Consider the following 15,327-nt stretch of genomic DNA (forward strand, 5'->3'; position numbering starts at 1 on the left):
CCATCTCAAAAAAAAAAAAAAAAAGAAGAACCAGTTTACCAGCATACAACTAACTATTACCTATTAAGTCAGCAGTCCCCAAACCAGAATGTGCAGCAGTAATACTTAGCAAAAAAAGTTTTTTGGTTTGGTTTTTATTAATTAACTTATATAGCTTTTATTATTATTTTATTATTTTTTAATAGGCACATAATTGTTTTTGTTTTATTAATAGAGAGTCCCAGACCCTCACCTCCAGAGATTCTGATGCGGTCATTCTGGGGTGGAGCCTGGATATTGCTTTCCGTTAAGTTCTTCACATGATTCTGATACGTAGTACAAGTTTGGAAACCAATGGACTGAATCAGTGATTCTTGACCTTGGCTACATATTGGAAACCCCTAGGGAGCTTTTGCAAGCACTAATGCCCAGGTTGCTTGCCAGACAAAATTGAAACGGCATCTTTGGGGGTCAGGGCCCAGACATCAGTATTTTTAAAGCTCCCCAGGTCCTTCAGATTTGCAGTCAGGCTTAAGAACCATCAGATAAAATCATTTCTCAACTCATTTCTACCTCTGAAGTCTCTGAGTTCACCTATGTTTCCCTGTGAGGTTTTTGTTAGAACACTTACTGGTTTAGTTCCATGTGGGCACTAGCAGTTAGTCACCTTTGAGATTTGTCTGTTAACCACACTACTGGAGGGAAGTGCTAGTACCAGTCACTTAAAACGTTGCGTAATCCCCAAAGCATATGTCTTTGTCTTAGATATAGTTTTTGACCCATTGGTGTATGTAGGAGATTTGCATTCATAATTAGGGCTGACTTAGGATGCTGAAAATTTGAGCTCATTTTTCTCAAGCTCAGAAGTATTCTGATAGGGGCAAGTTCAGATTAAAATGTTCTTCTTTTCCTGAGTCACAGAGTAGCTTATTCGCAAATTATGTCTTCCACACATGGACGCAGTTGACTATACAGATATTTGTTTAAATATTTTCTAAAATCTATGTCATATTCTATCAGTCTATCCAAGCCACATTTAAAATATACAATGTCATTATGAGATATTAGAAAACACCTAAAAGTTTGTCCCACTGTGTGCAGGTAGCACTATGATATAAAAGCATAATTTAATAGTATCAGCTGTCTGGTCAAGTATATTTTCCAGCTATAATGAAGGGTTAGCTTGTTTGTGAACAGGTTTTATTTTCATTGTTTTGATTGGAAGTCTACTTAAAATGCATTATACATCCTTCCTGCCTTTTTAAACAGGGTACTGACTATAATCTTTTCTCAATGACCCAGGATCACCATTGTGACCGTGTCTTTCCCCAGTGGCTGCATAGTGACCTGCTCCCCTCTAGGGCCTCCCGAGATATAGGGGAGGCTTGCCCCTGCCCTCGATAGTCCCAAACCCCAGCGGTTGGTGAGTCTACATGTCTGGTGTTGCAGTTGGGCAGCCTCCTCCCTCAGGGTCAGGCATAAGGAAAAACGATAGCTCTCTCTTATCTGCAGTTTTTTCAAACAATCCCTCCTCTTCACTATTTCTGCTCCATCAAGGGATGGAAACCAAACTTGTTGGAATTGGATGGGAGCGGGAGCTTGAGGACTCTATTATGAGAAAACTACACATATTTTGTGCTGAGATTTTATCATTTTTATTTTGACGTTGGCTCCTCTGAGGCCCCCTTTTCGTCTTGGTTCTAGAGTAGATTCTAAAGGTAGGTAAGGCTGTGGAATGGTATAATATTATGGGGGGAAAATCATAGTAATTCATGTTTGTATTACAATATATGGCTTTCAAAACATTTTTACATACACTATTCTAACTGATGACCATAAGAGTCCTTGGAGGTAAGTAGGGGAGCTGTTAGTAATCCCATTTTTATAGATAGCATAATTAAGGCCCAGAGAAGTTTTTTTTTAACTCTTATTTCACAGAAAAGTTTAAATGATATGCACAAATTCCAGTTTGTGGGAGATCCAGTAAAATTCCATGCAGTGTGACTGAAGAGCTTGAAAAAGGATGTGGAGAAAGGATTTTCTCATTCATTCTTGAATTTGCCCATTCAGCAAATATTTACTGGGCACCAACTGTATGCTAGGTACCATTTTGTATGCTGGGGATACAATAGGAAATAGGCCAAACAAAGTTCCTGTGTTCATGGAGCTTATGTTTTAGTGGGATAAGACAGGCAACAGACAAACAAATAGTATATAGTGCAATATCAGCTATTGGTAAGTGCTGTTGGGAAAAAAAAAAGAGTCATGAGAGAGCAAATCATGGAGTTTCTTAACTACCTGGGTAAGATGGACCACACTGATTTTTTAAAATATCAGAGTTTTTAAAAGTTGAATGAAATGCCCCTTGGAAGACAGTGAAACTTTGCGAAAAGAGAAGGAATGGTGCAAATACGCATCACTGTAGATAACTGTTTCTTCTAACATTTTGGGTTACTGATAGATCTGCGGCATTTGACTTTGCACCTTAGCTCTAAGATGGCTGCATGTGCCCAGGAGAAGGCCATATGCCACAAGTATCACCAGGGGAGAAATGGAAACAATAATAATGAGTTTCTCAAGTCCCCCAGGTAGAGATCCCCATCCCTACTGAGAATGGCCTTTGATGCGCAGTTGCCAAAAGGAGAGGAGAGAGGTGCCTGCTTAGAACTGATAGCTATCACTTACATCTCATTGGAGAACCTCTATTGTTTTGTATAATAAAACTGCAGCAATTATAGGACCATCGTGGAACCTGCTCAATCCATTCGCTGAAAATTGCTTGAAAGTGTAACACTTGACTACTGTGGCTTTGGGTTGTCCTCATTGTTTTTCAAATTAATACCTTGTCATTGTTTCAGCAGGTGTTAAGAAATGTTACTAGCATCCCAGGGGCCAAGCATTGGCCCTTTGCTTGATAATTGTTTGCTTTCTATCAGGAAACAAAAATACAGTCCTACTGTTTCTAAACCTTCCTCATTTTCACCCTGGAAATTACACAGAAGTGTTAACTAACTTCAATTTACAGTGCCTGACAGTCACGTCTAGTAGAGAAATGATACTTTGTGATCTAAGGTAAATCACAGTAATGAAAACTAATCTTTTTAGTTATTAGCAAACATATATATTTACTGCGGAAATTTGAGGGGTTTGTGGCCACTCTCCTAATGACCTATATTATAGTGTTTTAATAGGTTTCTTTGGAGATAACTTTGAATGTCAAGCAGTGTGCTTTCTGAGTTTCTATCTTTTTTTTTTTTTTTTTTTTTTTTACTTCCCTACAATAAATCACTTCTTAACTGCAGTATGAACCACCTGCTTACCTTTCCGGAAAATGTGATTTATTTAAAAATCAAATCCTCTCCTCCTTACCCTGCCTTTTCTTTTCTTCTTCTTCTTTTTAATCCTTAGACTTTAAGGCTGCACTGGAAGCAAAGACAAATGGTTTAGTGTCTCCTCTGAGTGAACTAATTAATTAGCAAATACTATATCCACTCAGGTTAAACTATACACACACACACACACATACACATACACACACACAAAATGAGATTTGAGTAGGAAGGGGTATAGATTGAAATACAATTTTTTTTTTTTTTACTTAGTACTTTCTCAAGTTTTTAAAAGAGGAAAAAGAAATGGGAAGTTCCATCATCCTTCTGATAATATATTAAGGACAGTGGAAATCAGTATGTTTGGGTATTCTTTAATGGGGGTTTCAATCCAAGGCAAAGTCAGAGAACATCTCTGAGTTATGCAGTAAAGATTTATCCATTAGATAAATTTACCAGGAAAGAATTAATCATAGAAAAATATTTATAAAATCCTACAATCTCAATGCCCTTCTTAGCCAGGCTTGATTTCTGGAAAGAGGAAGCAGTTCTAATATCAATTCCTACCAGCCCAGGCTGTGGACAGTAATCCCATGCCTACAAAGGTGATCCAGCAGAAGCATCTCAGAGTGTGTGAGGGCAAGTAGAGGGTAAAAGTGAATGGTAAACAGGGAAGAGTGGCTGTCTGAAAATTCATTTTCATGTTTTCCTGTTTCTTTACAGAAACCTGGGATGGACGTGGCCGACGCCTACGTGACTTTCGTCCGCCATTCTCAGGATGTCCTGCGTGATAAGGTCAATGAGGAGATGTACATAGAAAGGTTATTTGATGTAAGTAAATGCCTTCTCCTCCTTGAAAACCAAGGAGGAGACCCTCCAAAATGTGACAAAATAAGCGACAGGAGGATAAGTCACATTTTGAGAAAATGGATTGGTTCTGATTCAGACTAAATCTTCTCCTCTCCCTCTGCCTTAGGCTCCTATCTGTCTTGTGTCTGTTCTGAACCCACTCTGGTGTGGCAGTGTCTCAGTCCCAATCTGTGTGATACGTAGGACGGCACACAGCCTCTCGGCAAGCAGGCTCATTCCTGCACGAAGCTTGCGAGGCAGCTTTCTCTAACTGGCAAAGACCTTTCTTGGTCATGGTTTTCCTCCTTGCAATCTGGCCTCACTTTAGGGAGATGTTCTCATCAGGGAGGCTGAGACCAATTCCCTCTCCTGGGGGTGGCGCCTCCCTGACACCAGCTGTGGCATGCAGATGTGCAGTAAATGTCACATCGTTATCACTTCAAAGATAATTTCGTTCCTGGATGACTCGAAATCCATACCCTGGGTTTCGGCAAACACTTTACATTACAGTTGCTCAGTCAGCTGCAGCTTTAAACCATGATGCCCCCTGCCCACCCACCCAGCTGAAAATGTACGAGAAGCAGGTGTACAAAGAATGAGTACATTGGGCTGTGGACCCAGATCAAACTTCAGAAAATGCAGATTACCAAGGGTTAATCATTTTTGAGCAATCTTATTTCTACTGGGACTACATCTGCACGCAAAGCAAGCCACTGAGGCAAAAATAAAAAAAAAAGAAATCTGCTTCGGTCTCAAATTGCCTGTCTCTTTCAGGCCAAAGCAGATGGGGCTACCTAATTTAGCCCAATATTTCGTCTCGGGTTTCCACTGAATTTGCCAGTATAGACCCGGCCAGAGTGCATGGAAGCTGATGTTCTTGTCTCCCTGTGGCTCTGAGTGTGCAGCCTACTTCTGTCTTGTGAAACGTGAGCTCCTCCTGTCCAGGTTTCCATATTTTTAGTGCCAATGCGAACATTAATGTTTTGGTCTACTATGGAATCCGTGTTTCTATTTTTTTTTTCTGTGATTGTGTTCAGCAATTTATATTGAGTTTGTGTGTGTGTGTATGTGTGTGTGTTTTTGTTCCACAGCTAAGTGAGCTCATTGTTGGCACCGCTTTCTGATTCTGCGGCTTCTGACTTTTATATGCTTTGTCTTCCAGCTCATTTGCTTTCCTCGTGTGTTGAAAGGCTCCTTTCTTTTTTTTTTTTTTCTTTTCCAATCATCCCCTTTCTGTGCTTGATACCTCTCTTTCCCCTGCATCACCGTTCCTCAATAAAACCCTTCTTACTTTTTAATTCCCACCCGTCCTCTCTCAGATAAAAATGGAACTTATCTCTCATGTCAAATGTTTTATCACATTATATCAAGTGGCATGAATTAGAATCAAATAATCTTCCTGTGTACATCTTCTAGCATGACCCACATCCACTGAGAATGCCTCATACATGCATAAAGCTCACCAGCGGGTCCTCCCCCTTCTCTGCATGCATGCCTTATATGAAAGTACTGAGCCTAGAATGTCTGGGGCACAATCACCATCCAATAGGCATTGAAAACAGAGACAGGCAGGACCCTCGGGTCTGCAGTTAGGAGTGTGGACACTCTGCCCATCTCCATTGAATTAAATTCCAAACCACAAATTTTCAAGAAGCCTGTGGGTTGTTCTTTTCAATGCCTAGGTTGCCTTTTTTTCCCTTTGATCAGTATCTTCCGATTCTCAGTTTTATGTGGCCCGTGTGTGCGTGTGTTTGTGTGTGTGTGTGTGTTACTGTGTGAGTGTGTGTGAATAACCAATAACCTTGTGTTCTCTAAAACTTAAATCTAGTACTGAATTTGATGTTTAATCTGCAGTTTAGCTTGTCACTTCATTGACAAATAATCCACCCTTGCCTTTCTTTTTTTAAAATTAGAAGTACAAGCAAGGTAGCCTTGCTGAAGGCAGCAAGGCAAATTATCTCTTTTGTGGCTCTTCTTAAAGGAAAGTGCAACCAAATCTTTATTTAAAAAGTAAAGGTACAGCCTTGGCTAGTACAGATGGTAAAACTGGACTTGCCTGACTGTTGAAGACCACAGGTAAAATTCAAGCCTTCCAGCCTTTAATGTAAATTAATAGTAAAAAGAAATATTACTGAGAATATTTTTTTCCCAAAAGCAAGTTATAGTTAGGGACATTCAAAAATTCACAAGTACTTCCAGTCCCTTGTTGAATTCCACTGACCAGCATAAAATAGCATCAGTAACATTGTGGAAACCCCCACAATTTAGTCTGATGTTGTCCCAATTTGGTTTTTCCAACGGAGTCTTAGTTATACCGTCCTGAGTATATTTGATTGTAAAGGTTTAACTGTTACAGTCATTCACTGCACATCACTCCCGGCCCCATGGGAAAAAAAAAATTTCAGGAGCTTATTTAGATATAACAAGTTTCTTTGCCATTTACTTTCTTACTTTCTAAATAACCTGATCTCCTAATTTATTGGTGCTAGGCAACCTAACTGATGTAGTGCAAAAAAAGTTATTGAATCTGTCATGGATTTAAAACATTTGTCATTTTAACAACCCAGAGCTTCTCAAAAAGCTTCATTACCATGCAGCCTCAGTAATTTAATTCAGTACTTACTGTTTTTCTATAATCTAGCAGCAAAACATCAGATTACCAACATGTTTGATTATTTTCGGCTTCTGTTTCCTCAAGCATGGTGTTTATTTCTCTGTATATATGCTCTGCAAAACTCGTGTGTCCACTAAGCTAAACAAGGGAATAGGAATATCAAGGCAGAAGGGTCTGTGAAAGCTGCCACTCTAAATTTCTTGCTGCAAATGAACTTATTATTTAAATCCCATTCCTTAATGATAGCGGTCCTGGGGCAAGTTTCTAAACAATTGGCAGAAACCTATTGAGAAAGACTTGTTGATCTGTGAGATTTTTCTTCCAAATCGTTGCATTTTGATAAATGGCAAAAATGAATAATAGCAAATTAACATTTTGAATGAAGAAAAAAATATATATCTCCGAGATTGTTTGCTGTTTGGGGGTTGTTGATTCTGATTGTTGTGTCATTCTCTGGTTTTTAGTTCCTGCTGGCATCTGTCATTCAGAGGCATGTTCTAAGAGTTCCTGTTGTGTTTTTAACTGTGTTTCAAGTCTCAGTTTTATTTACCTGATAAGTCCTTTAAGTTGTTGCTATTTGGTGTTGTTCCTGTTTTTGCCCTTCTGAGTGTGCCGTTGTAGAAAAGGCTGGATGGTTTTAGTGTGTGTTTGTATTTGAGAATATTTGGATTAATAGCTGGTCATTTAACGGTGCATTTTCTGCTTTAACTAGGCCCCTACCCAGTGCTCTCTGAGCTAGTTTTCTCTTTGCCACGTCATTGTACTTTTGGCTGGAAGTGGGTGCTTGTGGGAGATTATCGGCATAGCATTTGGGACTCTATATTTGATGTTCTGCATTTTTATCTATTTTATTACGTAACTTAAGAACAGGCTTTCCAAATTCATCTTCACCGATTTTTTTTTTTAACCAAACATTCTCTAGGTTTGTTGGAGAAATACATTTGGACCTAATGTTACCTAACTAGGTTGCTTTTGCAGTTAAGATTTCTTTGTCTATTAATATAATTGGTTTATGTAGTCTTTCTATAAAATACTAATGACTTTCTTGATAACACACCTAAGAAAAAACTAACCAATCCAAGACAAAGTGCTGATTAGAAAAGAATTGGCAAACTGTTTCCCATAATATTTCAGATGTGCAGCTGTACATCTTTTATCTGCGTTTTTATAATTTTTTCATAAAAAAAGAAGTATAATTGTATATGGTTTTCAGTTGCTACAAAATAACAGTTTATAACATTTTGAAACAAAACATTCCGAGATTTAAAGCAAGAGAATATTCCAATATACATAAAAACAATGAATTCAAATATATTAAAGATGCTGAATTTTTAAAAGAAGATCAGACTGCTATGAGACTCAAGTGGAAGCTTAGCCTTCTCGAAAATTATTGCTGACATTCAAAGAAAATATAAAACATGGATATGAAATAATGTCCATATTCCTAAAGCAGCAGCTACAGAGGGAAGCACAAGCTCAAGAAATAACCTGAAGATAGTGATTTAAAGTTGGAGTGTCCATAAATCATGCAGATGGCTTTTCCCTCCTTCTCTAGTGATTAATTCAACATCTTCCCCAAAATAAAAACATGCTTTTTGAAATTAGAGATCAGATCATCAAGAGAAGCACCTAAGATTTCAAGGTCTAAAAAAAATTAATTTTCTTTCCTCCTTGTACTTCTTGAAGACACAGACTGAGAAGAAAATCGGGATTAAAAGAGATGTGCTTAGGGTGAATTCATCTGCTTAAACCTCACAGGCTCAGAGATGAGTGATTAAAAAGCCATCTCGAACTTGGATGGAATCCACATTGGTGGTAATGCCGCATCGGCGCTGGCTTTCTTCAGGCCCTGTGTCGTTGTGAACCAGGCCCAGGGAACATTTGACGGGAGATGATACATGGATTATATAGGTCAATTATACACTTAATCTGCCTTCTGGAGGATTAAGTATTTGCAGATTGACTCTGCATTTGGCTTCTCCGTGGCAGTTATCAGATCAGGAAAGGGCCTCTTACCAAACTGCCTCATAAGAACTTAATCAGGCAGTGTGGTCAGCTTCGGAAGGGACTGCTGCTTCGTATTCTTTGCCTCGCATGGATTTTAATTTGCTGCTCCATTTTCAAATCGTGTATTTGTCCAGTTTATGTGGCAGAACAATAATTGAGTATGACTGTTTCCCTTGAAAAGGGTAATTTGAAACATGAAACCTTTGCCTATTAAAATGTTTGCTATATTTATATATGAAACCACAGATAACGTTATTTTAACAACTTTGTTAAATTACTCAAGCACCATACCTGTGAGCATATATCAATCAAAGTAGGAATCATACTGCTGGAGGATGAAAGTACCGAATAATAGGCTACAAGGGGAGCATGACACTATATCTGCAAGGTATATCACCAACTGTCCAGGTAAGGGAAACCACTTCCAAAAATATGAAGTGAGGAGAGGTACGTAGGATTCACTAATACAATAAGTTGCACTTGTAAGGGGCTGATTAAAGAAAATCAAGGCATATGGCATTCTAGATACTGAGACAGTGAGTTATCTCCTCTCTAAGCAATAAGCAGACTTGAGTGCCCTGAATGGGACTTACTGTGCAGTGATCATGGGCCCTGCCTCTGGAACCTTCAGACCTGATCCTTACTAGCTGGGTGACCTTGAACAAGGCATTTAATCTCTAAGAGCCTCAGCTGATTCATCTATATAACAGGGATGATAATCGTGGAGTTATTATGAGGGTGAAATGCCATATGCATCTGCAGCATCGAGCTCTGAGGAAGCATTGGTAAGTGTTAGCCACCACCACCATCATCATCATCACTATCATCATCATCATCAAAATGGAGATGCTTTTCCTAGCCCTCTTTTTCCTTGTTAAGCAAAGCTTCATATTTATGTTAAAGTGCTATAAGACTCTCCCCAACGCTTTAAGACATTAACCCCAAGCTTGCTTAGAATTGCTTGATGTAGAGCAGCCTGGTACCTTTTTCACTTTTGATAAAACATCTTTCTGAAACAGGCTAAATAATGATGGTCAGGAGTGGGGCTTTGAAGTAAGACAGACGGAAAGAGGAAACTTGGTTTTGCCACTTTTGAGCTTTCTAACCTGGGGTCAGTTATTTCACCTCCCTGAGCCTCAATTTCCCCATGTGTAAAGAAACTGGCTTCTTAGAGTTTTCGTGAGGGCAAAATGATATAATGAGTGTACATAGACATAGTTAAAAATTCAATGAGTCTTTTATCATCATCATCCTTACCATCTCATAGAACTACTTGTTCTTTCAAGTGATTTTGAAATAACCTAGCTCTACCCCCTCAACAAAACTACACCGCATTGCCAAATAAATCAGAATTAACCTTCGGAACTTCAGGGTTTTGGGAGGTGGGGGCAGAGGAAGGGAGGGAGTAATTAATACCTTTTACTATTAAGATGCAATATGTGTATATTGTAGACATTTAGAAAATATAGCTAACCAAAAAATAAGAAGTTTAAAATGTTGTGTTCCCAGCACCTGCAGATTATTATCTGTGGGTTTTTTTTATCTTTTTCTGTACAATTATGTATATATTATGTACTTTTTTCTAAAATGAGTAAGCAAAAAAATTGCTTTTTAAAGGTAATGATCACTATTTCCCATGCCAGTAAATGTTCCTCTAATACACTGTATCAAAATTCCCCACTTGTCCCCAAAATATTCTTTACAGCTGGTTTGTGCAAACCAGGATTTGATGCAGGGTAAGGTTGTGATGCCCCTTAAATTTATTTTGAACTAGCACTGGCCCTTTTTTCATGATCTTGACTTGTTATAGGGACTGCCGTGCCAATTGTTCTGCAGACTGGAGGAGTTTATTACTATCTAAACATAGAACTGATTTGCTGAGAAAAAAAAAAATCAAGCTGAATTCAACCAAGTAGTTCTTTTAAACATAATTAGTAACTTAGCAGAATTCAACCAGGGTTTTTTTTTTTAAGCTGTTCTCTGTATGTAAGGAAAAGTTCTGAAGCTAGTTTAAAAAAAAAAAAAAAAGATTGGGGGGGGTGCTAAACTGTAAGAAACTCACAAAGGCCAGAGTACAAGGTGGCCATGTGAAGATATATAGAGATTTTATTTACTGGAATAAGGTACAGCTATCTGAGCTGGGTGGGTAAATCAGAGGGTCACAGTCCAGCATTTCTTGTATCACTGTAACTGCTTTGAAGTATTAGACTGGTGACTTTGACACACACATACCCATACTATTGGGAAGGTTTTTTTGTTAATTCTCCTGGGATTTTCCCTAAGGTTATCAATCTGAAATTAAGCCCTCCAAATCAGTCTGAAGCTGAGCTTTTCTATACTCTTTAGATCAAATTTTAATTGAACTGTGACCTCATCTCTGTCCTCAATTATGAAGCTAAAGAGCATGTCTGCCAGGCTGCTAGGACATCCTTTAGAATCTGTGAGATTATGTATGTTGAAACTGGAAAGCTAATCCAAATGAACTGGGAAAGGCAGTTAGAGGAAGAAGAGACAGTTGATTCTTTCACCTATTTTTGAGCCCCGAAGTGAACTCTGGCAGTTAAGTCATGCCCTAGGCCATGCATTACAGCTGCAGAGTGTCATTTCCCAAAAAGAACACAGAAACTGGAGACAAGTTGGGGGGAAATGAGAAGCTCATCACTCACCTTGATTGGTAACATTACCTACTAAATATTGTTACATAACGGTTATCTGTATATATGATATATATTTTAAAATAGGGTGTGTATGTATGTACATGTATTTGTGTAAGATATATATCTTATTAGGGAGTTAAGTTTCCCTGGCAGAGGAAAACCATGTATTCAGTCCCAATCTAAGCTCTGTTTGGATTCTTGGAAGTGAACCTCAGGATACTTCCAAGCTAAAATTATAAAACAATCCAAGTTCATTTTCATGACTTGTGCCCTCCAGTGCCACTCAAATTCCCAGTGTCTTCATGCTTTCTCTACCTCCCACCATCCAAATCTGCTTTTAACAGATTTGATCATTTCTATTAGATGAGAGGAGATGAACAGAGTGTTTTGGTGCTTTTCTGATGCCCTATTGCTGTGAATGGTATTCAAATGTCAATCCCCTCTTCCCCATGGGTTTCACAATAACAAGTAAATGATAACAATTAATTCCTTTGCTTTTGGAGTCTTAGGTAGAGAAACACATTTCCATTCCACGTGGACTTGGGAATGCTTCACTGCATGCCTGGGTAATTTGAGCTTTCAGCAATCCTGCATACAAAAAAGATAAGGGGCATTAACAGATTTGGATTAATCATGTTAAATAGGTTATTACTATCCAAAAGAAACTGAGGAGTTTTTTGTTGGTATCCTCATAGATTTACATTTCTGTAGCATATCTTCAAGTAGTTTTCTAATCTAGCTATTTCCTTCCAAAGCCATTCATAGAAATAGATCTCTTACTTTTGGGCAAACCTTATAAAAAGCCAGTCTTGAATTTTCTCTGGAGCTTGTAGGCAATGAAGAGTTTTGCTAAGTGTCTTTATCAGAACAGCTTTCTGTGTTCCAGAAGACATTTGGTGAAGACAGTTAATTTGTTTTCCTTTCCAGAGGAGAATGTTCCATTAATCATTCTAAGAAGCCAAGCTGATTGCTCTGTTACATTAAGGTCACAGTATTCTTGTTAACATGACCCACACAACACTTCGGTGTCTTAGAACAGGGTTTTTTTTCTTATGGCAGACTTATGGCATGGAAGCAGTAAGCGACAGACTCAAACACAGTACACATGTGCAAGTATGCGTGTGCACACACACACACGCACACACACACAAACACACAGAGTAGCCAAAGCACATTTTGTGGAACAAATATTATCACATTGCATTGCAGGGGACGAGCTGTGCTAAATCCTCAAATACTTCTCATTTATTAGACAAGTAACTATTTCTCTCCCTGCTGGGCTCCAGATAGGGTATCAAAAGATTGCACAATCAATACCTAGATACATAGTTACTGCTCTAATTATTTTAATGAATGAATTTAAATTTTGCATAGGTTCTTGTTATTCAAAGTGTGATCCACAGGCCCTCAGCATCAGCATCATCTGGAAGTTTGCCCTAACCCCAGACCAAATGAATCAGAATCTGCATTTTAACAAGAGTCTCTTTGATTCAAATGCATGTAAAAGTTTGACAAATAGTGGGCAAGATCAATTACTTCAAACTTATTTGCCCCAACTCACAATAAGAAACAAATTTTACATCAAAACCCAGAGTGTATGTACACACACACAAAACAAAAGTTTATAAAACAATATTTATGTGATGCGGTCTGATATTTCCTATTTTTTCTTTCAGAAATTTCCGTGGTAGCAGATAAAATGATTCTACTATACACAAATAAGTTTACGATACTCAGTTTCAAAAATACTTCTAAAGCAAAATTTCTCATCCTTGGTACCACTGACAGTTTGAGTCAGATAATTCTTTGTTGTAAAGTGCTAGTCTGTGTATTAAAGGATGTTGAGCAGCATCCCTGTTTTCTACTCTAGATACCAGTAGCAGCCACTGTCCTTTTCAAAATGAAGAAAATGTCTCCAGATATGGCCAAATTTCCCCCGGGGGGCAAAATCATCCCCATTTGAGAACCACTGATCTGCACAAGCTAGAAAAGAGGTTACCACCAAATGTGTACAGGTAGCCCTTCCTCTCTGGATGTAATACAGCCCTCTGCCACCCCCATTATCACACAAAAACATGATGAGTATGATGTAGCAACAACAAAGTTGAGCTTAGGAATTGTTAAAGTGATTACTCAACAAGTCCATGTGTCCATCTGGGAGTTAGCTGGGGAGCCTGTGCCAGTCTCTGAAGGAGATTATGTTTGGAGGACTTCATGCCATGATGGGAAAAGCTTGTGAGACATCCAGGACCCTCTTCTCCCCTGACTGTATCCAGAATAGTCCCTCTTGGATCCAAAGGAACTGGAACAGCACGTTAGATCAGCAATACAGCTTCCCGCTTTGGCCTCCCTTGATTACTTCTCTTTCCTTTCCTTTTTATAATTCCACCCGGACCTTGATTTAAAAAAAAAAAAAAAGTCTTGCTTCCACCAGGTGGCTGCAAATTATTTTTGTGTGTCCAGAAACCTGAAAAGAAGGCTCAACTTAAATACTTCATTCATTCCAAATTCCCAATTCAGAAGAGAACAGTTAACAGCCTCCTGTTCTGTTAAACTCCTGCTGAGTTGACTAAAAATCCAGTTAATAGAGTCTAGTGATTTGCCTCCAGTGTGAATATTCCTGTATCAAAAGGCTTACAATGATAGTGTCACTTGCCATATTGGGTTGCCTTGACTGCCTTTGGCAGAATTTTCCATTCTGACCATCCCTGGACTAAAGCCAGTTATACCAACAAAGCTCCAGGTCTTGCCCAGGATGGGAGTATTATTAATTACCAGATCTGTATGCCAACCAAGGTATAAAGCCCCTCTCATTATTTGTGTAAAAAAAAAGATTTTTTTTTTTTTAGAAAAGAACAAATAATATGTAAAGTAAGCAAAGTTAAATGCATGAGTTGCTTTCTAGTGAAATTCTTTTAAATCATCTTGTAAGGAAGAGAAATATCACTCCCTTTTGTTCAGAAAATTCATTCTTTGGCCTAGGAAATCATCATGTTAAAGAGAAAAGACCCAGTTATTAGGCGCTTCATTAGTTTGGGGAACTCTGAGTTACTGCTTCTACTGGGGGGTAATTTTTGTCCCACAGAGAACTTTTGACCATATCTGGAGACATTCTTGGTTGCTACAGCTTGGGAGTTGGGGGCATGTTACTGGCATCTAGCAAGCAGAGGCCAGTGCTGAACCTCCTGTAGTGTACAGGTCAGCCCCTACAGTAAAGGATGATCCAGCTCAAAATATCAGTAGTGTAGAGAGATTGAAAAACCACACTCTAGATGATACTTCCACCTACACAAATCATTTGTCCTTAGTGAATGGATTATTTGAGTTTAAATCATGAGCATGATCTGTGGGGCTCCAGTGACTGTCTCTAAAGGATATTCTACCTGGTAGATATCTCAGAAACTCATCTCAGAAATCCTTTTGACAAGCTTCATCCAAAAACATCTTTTTAGGAGCTAAAAAGTAAAAAGCAATCATTAACACCTAATTTCGTCAGCTTGAACTTAACACTTACCCATGTATAGTTCCCATGGAGCATTAATGCTTCAGCAAAAACTCAGATCTTGTCAGTTCAATGAGTCACTACAGCCTCCTTCTACTGAAAGGTGCCCTGTCAACTTTTCTTTTCTTTCTTTCTTTTTTTTTTTTCTTGAGACAGAGTCTTGCTCTGTCATCCAGGCTAGAGTGCAGTGACCTGATCACTGCTCACCGCAAGCTCCGCCTCCGGGTTTACGCCATTCTCCTGCCTCAGCCTCCGGAGTAGCTGGGACTACAGGTGCCCGCCACCATGCCTGGCTAATTACTTTGAGTGCTTTTGTCCCTGCTGCCAGTTCCCCAAAGGATGGTGTGGTAAAGGTTGTGCTGCCTGGGAATTTTTTTTTTTTTTTTTTTT

At 38.8% G+C, this 15,327-nt stretch overlaps 1 protein-coding gene across 1 annotated transcript in view; it reads left to right on the plus strand.

Annotated features, from left to right (window-relative positions):
- The window catches only part of CADPS (Ca++-dependent secretion activator), a 482,801-nt gene that overhangs the window by 438,553 nt on the left and 28,921 nt on the right, over positions 1–15,327 (plus strand). Inside the window, 1 exon segment of the mRNA XM_011947195.1 lies at positions 4,032–4,139. Coding sequence (XP_011802585.1) covers positions 4,032–4,139 — 108 coding nt within the window.

The sequence above is a fragment of the Colobus angolensis genome, unplaced genomic scaffold, assembly GCF_000951035.1.
Source record: "Colobus angolensis palliatus isolate OR3802 unplaced genomic scaffold, Cang.pa_1.0 Scaffold26, whole genome shotgun sequence".
Lineage (NCBI taxonomy): Eukaryota > Metazoa > Chordata > Mammalia > Primates > Cercopithecidae > Colobus > Colobus angolensis.